The sequence below is a fragment of the Berghia stephanieae genome, chromosome 14, assembly GCF_034508935.2.
Source record: "Berghia stephanieae isolate SIO BIC M18660-M18661 chromosome 14, UCSD_Bste_1.3, whole genome shotgun sequence".
In the NCBI taxonomy this organism is placed as follows: domain Eukaryota; kingdom Metazoa; phylum Mollusca; class Gastropoda; order Nudibranchia; family Aeolidiidae; genus Berghia; species Berghia stephanieae.
Genome location: NC_088373.1, coordinates 31,679,993 through 31,692,492, shown reverse-complemented (window position 1 = coordinate 31,692,492; position 12,500 = coordinate 31,679,993). Strand labels below are relative to the sequence as shown.

The window sequence follows — 12,500 nt, the reverse complement described above, 5'->3', positions numbered from 1 at the left end:
CTTCTTCTTCTTCTTCTTCTTCTTCTTCTTCTTCTTCTTCTTCTTCTTCCATTTAGGCCAACGCTTCAGACGGAAGAATGTATGGCCGTCTTTTCAATCACGATTTTAGAGGAAAGCAGGGAGTGATTTTTTGACATCATCAATAGAAAGGGCTTGTTTACAATTGGTTGGTAGGGAGTTCCAACGTCGGATGATGGAGGGGAAGAAAGAGTAAAGATGATGGTTTGTTCTTGAGTGGGGGATTTCAAAATGAAATGCTTAGTCTCTTGTTTTGTTGTGTTTCCGTTTCAAATGGCAAGTTGGAATTTGGAGTTTTCCATTTTGACATGACAGTCTCACTAAGGATGTATGTCTTGTTCTATTCAGTGGCGTAGCTTTGCAAATAATTTTGGGTTGTCTGAAATAGTATTTGAAATTGTGTAAAAAGAGATATCACTTAAATAGTACTTATCAATGTTGAAACATTGTGTTTTAAAGTCTTTTTTATGTACACCAGTCATTAGACCAGACGGATTCAATTGTAATCAGCTGTGTAACAATCTTGTATTTAAACTTGTACATTATTCTATGTCCAACTGTCATTATATTTTAAACCATCATCTCCCTGCACCTCCTCCTCTTCCTCCTTCACCTCTCCTCCCTACACCGCCCCGTCTTTCTCCTCCTCTTCTCCTTACACTTTCTTGTCTTTCACGTTCTCCTCGTCCGCCACCTCCACCTCCACCTGTTCCTCCACCTACTCTTACACCTCTTCTTCTTCATATACATCGTCTTCCACTTCCTCCTCGTCTTCCACTTCGACTACCACATCATACACCTCCACTTTGCCCTCCACCACCTCCACCTCCTCTTCCTCCTCCTCCTTGTCCCATTTCTCTTTCTCTTCCTCACTGATTCTACAATATAATTTAGTTTCATACACCTTTTTTTCTAATCCCCTCAGACGGTTGACACCCAATTGGAACAAACAACAGGTCTACACCGGGCACTAAACCGTGCCTTAGTTGAGAGTCATAACGTTGCGGCCCTCGACAAAAAGGTAAAATCTCCTTGTAACTCTCATCTGTACACTGACTTTTTTGTTGATGACGATGATATGCTAATGGGAATAATAATTATGATTGTAGCAATAATAATAATAATAATAATAATAATAATAATAATAATAATAATAATAGTAGGGTTGGGCAAATATGCACTTTTTCTCAGTTTTTCAAAATTTTCCTGTGTTTTCTATGGCCAAATTTAGTGTAGATTATGAATCTGGTGAGTTTTTTGAAAAAAAAATTTTTTCAGGTTGGTTCAGAGCATTTTTTCAAAATGGCCGCCATTTTCAAGGCCGAAAGTAGAAAAAGGTCTATAACAGAAAAAGTATTAGGGTTAGAAACTTGATTTTTGTGGCAAACTATATGTTTTTGGGGTCAAGAAAACCAAATATCACATTATTTTTATAAATTGCACGCTACAATATTGGTTTAGAGCCATTCCACTGGCTGAAAGAGAAAAAAAATGACTATATTTTTTTTTAAAAAACTTGAATTCTCCAAGAACTGCATGAAGTCAGAAAGTTTGAGACACATAACTTAGGTAATTAAAACATACATCCAATATAAATTCACTCTAACAAAAAAATAACAATTGAACAGAAGGAAAACAAGCTTTAGTTTTATTTAATTGAAACTGTTTCTTTGGGATTTAACATTTACAACCAACTAATGCATTAAACGTTCATCAGATTATTTTTTAGAGAACAGAATTCAGCAATGACTCAACATCTTCATTTACTTCATTTACTGGTGCAATTGCATTTCTTATGGATGTACACAGTTCATTTTTTGTGAATTTTTGCATTATGTACTTTCCATTTTGTTTTACACGCCTCATCTGGCGAATATGTGGACTAGTAGTGAGCCGCAAATATCCAATCTCCAAGATCAGTTGGGTGTTATTCAATTGCTCAAGAAGTTCAATGCAGCCAGGGGTGATTGGTCCACCATGTTTTTTGCACTGCTCAAGAGTATTCAAAGTTTTCCTAGTTTTTTCTAACTTCAATTTTTCTTTCTTAATGAGGGCAATTTTTTTGGTTGCCTTTACTGTTTCTACAAAGTCTTTTTCAAGTTTTCGAACTTCAGAAGTCTGTTTAGAACATCTGGCCCAATACCACTCTGGTCTTTTTCCATGTTCAGGCAAATCTTTGAATGAGGAGTCTATTAGAAGTCCATTTGTCACAACAATGTTCTTCTTTGAATGAGTTTGTACTGACGTGCTTCCTCCTGCGACTTTCACCCTGTGGTCAAATTTGGAAAATTCTGACTCGCATCCTAAATTTGTCAGTGGTGCACTTCCCAACTTGATGGTATCAACATTGCTGTTCTCCTCGTTTCTAAAATAAGGAACCATATTGATTTGTCTCTCCACAGATTCAATCACTTCTCCTAAACATGCAGCTTCTAACTTCTCTATACCATTTGGGCTTGTTTCTTCAATTGTACACTGTATATCTTTGGAGAGAAAGAGTTTCTGATCAAAGAAGGTCTCTCTACATTCTTTTGACCCTTTTTGTCAATGCCTAGAAACTCCATTAAGGGAAATATAATGAGCTCTCCAACTTTCACATATATTCTGGCACATGCAGTGAACCATTCGTTTTGTATAAATTATAAATGTGGCCACGGCGAGAACAAGCTTGTTGCTGTTAACATCTACAACAGCCTCAAAAAAGTCTTTAATGTAGTCATGGTGGCTGATAAAAATCTTTGCAAGTTCAGCAATACGACCAAACCTGTTACTAAAAAAGCCTTTGAATGTGTTAGAAAGTTCAATCTTATTAGATTCCAGCCATAACTTGTATTCATTGTACAGTGAGACAGTGTGTGAGGCGTGACTTGGAGAGAGCAATTTTGCAATGGCAATTAACCCAAGCGTGTGTATGGAAGAACCAGGTGATTTGAAAATCTCCTCACCAGCAGAGAGTTGCAGGATTTTTTGGATGCCTACCATTTGCTCTGTGTTTTTGAAAACCTTATCTATTGCATTGTCTATACACAAAATTATATGAGCACAGCATTTCAGTCTTTTCTCATCATCCACACCTAAGTTTTCCAAAAGAACATCCAAATCAGAACCTCTGTCTGACATCCACAAATCTATATGGCTCTTTAAGTCCTCCACAGAACAATCAGCTAAAATGGAAAGACACTTTAACATATGATTATAGGCAGCCGCTCCATCATCCCCAGTATGACTAAGATTTTCAATATACCCAGTTGTGAGAGTTTTTTTGGGTTGACAATTACCTTTCATGGTTATATGGTCTGTATTAATGTCATATGTTTTATGACCAGCTGCCTTTGTTGTGTCATCAAGTCCCACAGTAACAACAGATTCTTCATTGTTCAAAAGTTGTTGAGCTACATACTTGAGACTCATATAGGATGCATCTTCTAGGTATCTCATTATTGTTCTTCGACTTGGTAGAGTGAAAGCAAGATCTTTCTTACACTTTCGCTTCTTTTTCTCATTCTGATCCCTCTCACCCCCCTCCTGCTGCTCCTCCTCTTCACTTGATGAGTAAGTTTCATCATCTTTATCATTTTCGGTACATTCATCTTCATGCTTATTTTCTGGCATTTCCCAATCCTGATGAAATACAATGTTAGCAACATTCACCATTATTTTGCAAACTTCCATTGTTGAACATGTGCTCTCACTTTGACACTGAACAAGACATCGTATCACACTTTCATTTAATGCTTTAAAGGTGTTTCTATTTTCACCTTCGGAAATGTTATGGGAGAATCTTGGGAATTTTTTTCTCTATTCATACTCATATGTTCAAAGGTATGTTTTGATGAGGATGCGTTTACTTTTGTTGGGTCTGTAAAGAGTCTTCTCTTTGAATGAAGATTAAGGTTCCCAGAGTCAATACTCTCACCTATCACTGAATTTAGTAACTCATTTCTATTTCTTTCTTTCTGTTCATTCTCATCTTCACACTGTTTGAAGCGTTTCTTTTGAACTGAGTCCTCTCTGGACTGCTTTCTCTTTTTCATTCTCTCCCAGTCTTTGGGTACAGTGTTGGTACACATTAAATCACTCATTTTCTATTTTATGTCACCAGAATCGTATTCTCCTTTCAAAAACAGGTTAAGACATGTGTCACACTTGTACATTTGGTTAAGGGGAAAAAAATTATTTAAGAAATTGTTAAAAACGGCGGCCATCTTGGAAATTATGATGAGTCAATAAAAACTGAAAGTTTGAACCGATTTTAATTTTGTTTTTTGTTTTCTGTGTTTGGCTTCACCTGTTCTTTACATTTAGCATAAAAAGCGTCTTTTAAAGGCATTATCTAAAAAAATCAAAATTTGCCTAAAAAATCGGCCATTTTGCAAAAAAATGCTCTGAACCAACCTAAAGAATCATTTTTTTCAAAAAAAATTTCCAGATTCCTATTCTACACACTATTTGGCCATAGAAATCACTGGAATTGAAATTTCGACCCAGATTTGCCCAACCCTAATAATAGTAATAATGATAATGATGATGATGATGATGATGATGATGATGATGATGATGATGATGATGATGATGATGATGATAATAATAATAACAATGATAATAACAATGATAATAATAATAATAGTAATAATAATAATAATAATAATAATAATAATAATAATAGTAATAATAATAATGATGATGATGATGATGATGATGATGATGATAATAATAATAAAACTAACAATGATAATAATAATAATAATAATAAGAAGAAGAAGAAGAAGAAGAAGAATGATAATAATAATAATTAATAATAATAATAATAATAATGATAATGATAATAGATAGACAGTAAAAAATGTTTTCTCTGTGAAAAAATAAAGGATTTGTTTGTCTTTGTCTTTCTATCCAGGTCACGGATTTAATAAAAATAACGAAAACACTACAAGAACGAAATGGTGAGTTACATTTTGATTGTAATTCTATATTTAGTAACACAATTCAGTGGTCTTTGTCAAATACAAATTTAAAATATTTTACTGGTTGGGGTCATGGATTGGATTTTAGAACCTGGTAAGTAAAACAGATATGACGTAATAGTGAGAACAGAGGGATTGTAATTTCAAGGGGTTGGATCAAACTCAGATAAATCAGAAAGTCTTGTAATCTCACATCGAGTGGTTTACATGTTTCATTGCTTGTGTTTATATGTTTAAAATGAGTAGATAGTCTTGTAATCTCACATCGAGTGGTTTACATGTTTCATTGCTTGTGTTTATATGTTTAAAATGAGTAGATAGTCTTGTAATCTCACATGGAGTGGTTTACATGTTTCATTGCTTGTGTTTATAGGTTTAAAATGAGTAGATAGTCTTGTAATCTCACATCGAGTGGTTTACATGTTTCATTGCTTGTTTATAGGTTTAAAATGAGTAGATTATCTTGTAATCTCACATGGAGTGGTTTACATGTTTCATCGCTGGATTTTGGGTAGGGATGGGGAGGGGGGGGGTATCACATGAGATCAATAGATCTGACGTCACCAGGACATTCTTATTTCATTGAATCCATTTGACTCTAACTCTTCCATACACACACACACACACACACACACACACACACGACAACACACAGTATTCTTGTGGCAAACAAATAGGAGACACAAGGAATATCTTCGATAGTGGGTTGAATAGATTTCATAAAATGTGTGGCGGGGCCTCTTGTACCGATAGTGATGAGAAATAAAGGGTTAGGAAAAGAGATAGATGAAGACAGAGAATAAAGCGGTTAGATTAGTGACTCTTTCTATGCCTACAGAAGACATCAGACATATAGATATAGACTGGAGTTCAACATTGCCACAATGGTGTTCACATGCTGTCTAAGCCTACAGAAGACATCAGACATATAGATATAGACTGGAGTTCAACATTACCACAATGGTGTTCATATGCTGTCTAAGCCTACAGAAGGCATCAGACATATAGATATAGACTGGAGTTCAACATTGCCACAATGGTGTTCACATGCTGTCTAAGCCTACAGAAGACATCAGACATATAGATATAGACTGGAGTTCAACATTGCCACAATGGTGTTCACATGCTGTCTAAGCCTACAGAAGACATCAGACATATAGATATAGACTGGAGTTCAACATTACCACAATGGTGTTCATATGCTGTCTAAGCCTACAGAAGGCATCAGACATATAGATATAGACTGGAGTTCAACATTGCCACAATGGTGTTCACATGCTGTCTAAGCCTACAGAAGACATCAGACATATAGATATAGACTGTAGTTCAACATTGCCACAATGGTGTTCACATGCTGTCTAAGCCTACAGAAGACATCAGACATATAGATATAGACTGGAGTTCAACATTGCCACAATGGTGTTCACATGCTGTCTAAGCCTACAGAAGGCATCAGACATATAGATATAGACTGGAGTTCAACATTGCCACAATGTTGTTCACATGCTGTCTAAGCCTACAGAAGACATCAGACATATAGATATAGACTGGAGTTCAACATTGCCCCAATGGTGTTCACATGCTGTCTAAGCCTACAGAAGGCATCAGACATATAGATATAGACTAGAGTTCAACATTGCCACAATGGTGTTCATATGCTGTCTAAGCCTACAGAAGATATCAGACATATAGATATACACTGGAGTTCAACATTGTCACAATGGTGTTCACATGCTGTCTAAGCCTACAGAAGATATCAGACATATAGATATAGACTGGAGTTCAACATTGCCACAATGGTGTTCACATGCTGTCTAAGCCTACAGAAGACATCAGACATATAGATATAGACTGGAGTTCAACATTGCCACAATGGTGTCCACATGCTGATATAGCGTCATCTTATCTTTCTGGGTGTCTTGAAGTGTCTACACCTACACCTACTACACCACTCCCATTTCAAAATGGACGACTGATTCATGTTCTCCTATGTAAACCAGATGACATAATTCTTTCTGTGTCTGAGTCATAAAAGTATAGAACAGATTATAGATACAGAACTCCAAGATGTCCCTGAGTCCAGTGATTCAAAGAAGCTTTTGATAACATTCCTATTCAGGCAGGTTTTTTAGTAGTATAATAGTATTTGTGTTTTATGTTACCTGTTGTTTTTCTATGTGTAGGGCCTAAAAATACTTTGTTGATTGTGTACGCTACATAAATTGATGATTATTTATTACAGATCATTGTCATCATCAACCTGTCCTCCTCCCCTTCCTTCCACTCCTCCTCCTCCTTCTACTCCTCCTCATCCTCCCCGTCCTCCTCCAACTTCTCCTCCTCCTCCCCTCTCCTCCTCCTCCTCTACCTCCCCCTCCTCCTCCCCCCTCCTACTCCTCCCCCTTCTCCTCCTTCTCCTCTACCTCCCCCTCCTCCTCCACCGCCTCCCCCTCCTACTCATCCCCCCTCCTACTCGTCCACCCTCCCCCCCCCCCCCTCCTCCTCTCCCTAATAGTATTAGTGTGTTTTATGTTACATTTTGTTTTTGTAGGATTCGAACAATAGAGAGCCTTGTGGATTTTGGACATTAATTATAAATTAATCATTACAATATTACATATTATCATCATCAACCTTTCCTCCTCCTCCTCCTCCTCCTTCTTCTTCTTCTTCTCCTTCTACTTGCCTGCTCCTCCTCCTCCTCCTCCTCCTCCTTCTCCTCCTCCTCCTCATCATCATCATCATCATCATCATCATTATCATCATCATTAATATGTATCCCATCGCCTCACTTTGGTGTGAAATCGGGTTGACCCAGACCATCAACTTTACGGTGAAAACGGTTAGAATGAGAGAATTCAAGAAAGGGGACATTTAAAAATGGACGTCCATTCATCTCAATGGGACATTTCAATACAAATGATAAGATTTATCTATTGAGACTTGGATGTCAGTTTTAGAATGAGAGAATTCAAGAAAGAGGACGTTTAAAAATGGACGTCCATTCATCTCAATGGGACATTTCAATACAAATGATAAGATTTATCTATTGAGACTTGGATGTCAGTTTTAGAATGAGAGAATTCAAGAAAGAGGACATTTAAAAATGGACGTCCATTCATCTCAATGGGACATTTCAATACAAATGATAAGATTTATCTATTGAGACTTGGATGTCAGTTTTCTGTATCTGGTTCATCCACGTTATAAAACCGTTTGGAAATGTCGGGTCACCTATAAATATTATCATCATGAATACTATCAATATCATTACCTTTTTCTTTATCTATATTGTTACAGGAATATTCTCACTATTATTATGAATATTGTTATTATCATTATTATTATTATTATTATTATTATTATTATTATTATTATTATTATTATTATTATTATTATTATTATTATTATTATTATTATTTCTCATTATAAATATCTCTATTAATCCCACTAGCATTATCATTATTACTATCACATCAATATTATGAACAATAGCTTCATCAATATTATTGTCAATATTATTATGACTGTTATTACCAAGTTCATAATGAACATGATTTCCAAGTCATCCACATCATCATCAATATTATTGTCAATATTATTACCAAGTTCATAATGAACATTATTACCAAGTCATCCACATCATCATCAATATTATTGTCAATATTATTCTGACTATTATCACCATTATCAATAATGACCAATCAGATGATTGTCCATTCCCAAGAGTTCCAGACATTATGTTTGGTCATCGGGTTGTGGTCAGTCTGACTAGACAGTTACTTGTTTCTGACCCCGACACTGCAGTAAGCGGTATACTATTTATACATTATATTTTTTCACACAACAAAAGACGTTATTGTTGATTTATATTTTCATTTGTTATTTTTTCCACTTTATTTCAGACAACATCAGACAGAGTTATACTTTCATCCAAGTAGGACATAGAGGAGAAATGAGGACGGGAGAATTGATGAGAATGGATCGGTGTGTGAGTGTCTGTGTGTCTGGTATGGCGGACATAACGGATGGATCTGTGGTTTTGAAATGGGGTGGGTTGTACCTGGAGGTGATTCAGTTTTGTCAGGAGGGAGAGGGTGAGATTAAAATGGATGTGAGATGGGAGGGGGATGATGATTGGTATTATCTGGGAAAGACTGTGTGTGATGGAGATTTGTGTTGTCGTGTAGATGTAATAGGACGTAAGAAAGGTGACAGGTTCTGGCTGGAAGCCCGTAGGGTCAAAGGTCAGGCAAAGATTGAGTGTTATATCAATTGTTTGTTGTTGTCTCCACTGTAGACTTGTCCTTCATCATACAACATGGTCACGTGTCTACATAAGGTGTAATCATTACAATGACTATGAGGTAAAACGATGATAATTAATGATAAAAATAATTGTTAAGATGATAATGTTAGGATAAAGTAATGGAGAAAATAATGATGAGGGTGATAATATTGGACTGATAATAGGGACGACAATGAAAGATTTATAGAATAAATGACGATTTAAACGATGTTGTTGTTGTTGGTGATGATGAAGATGATGCAGATGATGATGATAATAATGACAATAATAATAAACAATGGTGGTGATGATTAAATTCTTTGTAGTAACATTTATGATAATGCTTAAAATGACAATCCATGTTGATTATAAGTAATGTTAACAATAATATAAACAATGGTAATAATAAGGATAATGATAATAACAATAACAATAATATGAATAATAATAATAATAATGATAATAATAATAATAATAATAATAATAATAATAATAATAATAATAATAATAATAATAGTAATAATAATAATAATAATAATAATAATAGTAATAATAATAATAATAATAATAATAATAATAATAATAATAATAATAATAATAATAATAATAATAATAATAATGATAATATTAACCGTAACAACAAATGTATATCTGTCTATAAAAGAACTAATGATTACACGTGTGTATGTTTGTAGACACGTTGTCCAAATTCATGAATATTTCTGTCTTTGTCTTTTATTATTTTTGTTTGTCTGTTCGATTGTATGTTCATGTGTGTGTCTATTTGTTTGATAGTACATCTATGTGAGTGAGATTAATTTTGTGTATGTGTGATGGAATGTGGGAGATAGAGAAATGGAAAGAGAGATAAATCGGGCATAAATAGTAATAGAAAGAGGGAGGGAGAGAGAGAGAGAGAGAGAGAGAGAGAGAGAGAGAGAGAGAGAGAGAGAGAGAGAGAGAGAGAGAGAATGTCAGGTTGACCCATCCCAGAAAGAGAGAGAGAGAGAATGTCGGGTTGACCCATCCCATTTCATCTCTATGTCAAATCTCCCTTCACCCCCTCCCCCCCCCCCACCCCTTCACTCCAAACCGTCACCACCCATCCCAGATCAATACAACGCCAGTGTTCCAATCCAAGTACATTCAAGACACGGGATATTCTACAATGATAAAACACCTTTTCCATATTTGGTCAGACAATAGTTATGTAATATCTTGATAGAAAAGGTGACACTCATCCTTTCAACAACTGTGTTAACCATGGCTAGGAAAATAGTGCCTTATTCCAAAGAAGTCTTGTGTTCAATATATGATGACCCGTTTGGTTTGGAGTCGGTCATTAAAGTGCTCTTGTCTATGATGAAAATATTAGTAGTAGAAATAGATGTAGTATAAATAGTAGTAGTAGTGGTGGTGGTGGTAGTAGTGGTAGTGGTAGTAGTAGTAGTAGTAGTAGTAGTAGTAGTAGTAGTAGTAGTAGTAGTAGTAGTAGTAGTAGTAGTAGTAGTAGTAGTAGTGATAGTAGTAGTAGTGGTGGTAGTAGTGGTGGTAGTAGTAGTAGTAGTAGTAGTGGTGGTAGTAGTGGTGTTAGTAGTAGTAGTAGTAGTAGTTGTAGTGTTAGTAGTAGTAGTAGTAGTAGTAGTTGTAGTGTTAGTAGTAGTAGTAGTAGTAGTAGTAGTAGTAATAGTAGTAGTAGTAGTAGTAGTAGTAGAAGAAGAAATCAGATTGCAAGTATATATATATATATATATATATATCTATTATCTGTATTTTCAAAAATCCGGCTCCTAGAGGACCTGCGTATTTGTAAGACACTCATTTGTAGAAAGTTTGAAGAAGATTGGTTGACAACTGAGGGAGGAGATAGGGTTTTAGTGACGAAAATTGCAGTTTTGAGAAAAACGCATTTAAAAGTCAAAGTAAACGAGTTTAGGGGAAAACTCTCCTCTCGCTCTCTGATTGGATTGTGACCACATGGCATTATTAAGAACAAAGTGATTGGTTGTTGAAAATAGAGGAGAATTTTTATTTTTCATTGATATGTTTTTGCTTTATAAAGACTATTTGATATTCTTTCATGAAATCAGTCCACTGAAACTAAAAATTTTCAGGATTTAACCATACTATGGGTCACAAAATATGTTATTTTGAGTCGAAAAAAACTGGAAATGAAGTTCTCATGCAATTTTTATGCAGACAAATGGTCACATGACAACATCCCACCAAAATTAAATTTAACAAACTGGGTAAAAATTCTTTATTTTTAATGTCCCCCCCCCCCCCCTTAAAGTCGGAAGGATAAAGTTAACATGTTTTGTTGAGAAGAATTAATATAGTTTATTAAAGTTGGAAGGATAAAGTTAACATGTTTTGTTGAGAAGAATTAATATAGTTTATTAAATTGGAAGGATAAAGTTAACATGTTTTGTTGAGAAGAATTAATATAGTTTATTATAGTTGGAAGGATAAAGTTAACATGTTTTGTTGAGAAGAATTAATATAGTTTATTAAATTGGAAGGATAAAGTTAACATGTTTTGTTGAGAAGAATTAATATAGTTTATTATAATTGGAAGGATAAAGTTAACATGTTTTGTTGAGAAGAATGAATATATTTTATTAAAGTCGGAAGGACAAACCAGTTTTGGACAGTTGCCATCCGTACCTTCTGACTCAAAATTGTAGCTATTTTTCTATAGACAGGTAACCATTTTGAGACGTCAGGACGCTGGAAAGTACATTCATAAAAACACAGGAAATTTATATCTAGTTAGAATATTTTATTGACAACAACAAAAATATTTTCTTGAAGTTGGAAGGACTAAAGTTTTTTTTATGATTGTTACCCATGGCCACTAGTTCTAGGTACCCCGGCGTATAAGGGTACCCCCGCATATAAAGTTACCCTGATGTTATAAAATTACCCCAGCGTATAAGGATACTCCCGCATACAATGTTACCCTGATGTTAAAAATTACCCCAGCGTATAAGGGTACCCCCGCATACAAAGTTACCCCGATGTTAAGAATTACCCCAGCGTATAAGGGTACCCCCGCATACAAAGTTACCCCGATGTTAAAAATTACCCCGGCGTACAAAGTTACCACATCGTTGAAAGTTACCCCGGCATTAAAAGTTAACCAGACATTAAAAGTTACCCCCAGCGTAAAAAGTTACCCAGATGTATAAAGTTACCCCGACGTTGAAAGTTACCCTGGTGTACAAAGT

The 12,500-nt window shown here is 35.2% G+C and overlaps 1 protein-coding gene across 1 annotated transcript in view; it reads left to right on the top strand.

Moving 5' to 3' along the window:
- Positions 1-12,500, top strand: part of LOC144960115 (uncharacterized) — a 212,949-nt gene that overhangs the window by 198,684 nt on the left and 1,765 nt on the right. The window contains exons 4-6 of the mRNA XM_078893090.1: positions 944-1,039; positions 4,916-4,961; positions 8,888-12,500. The exon at positions 8,888-12,500 is cut by the window's right edge and continues 1,765 nt beyond it. Of these exons, the coding sequence (XP_078749216.1) occupies positions 944-1,039; positions 4,916-4,961; positions 8,888-9,282 (537 nt within the window). The 3' untranslated portion in view covers positions 9,283-12,500. The remainder of the gene's footprint in view (positions 1-943; positions 1,040-4,915; positions 4,962-8,887) is intronic.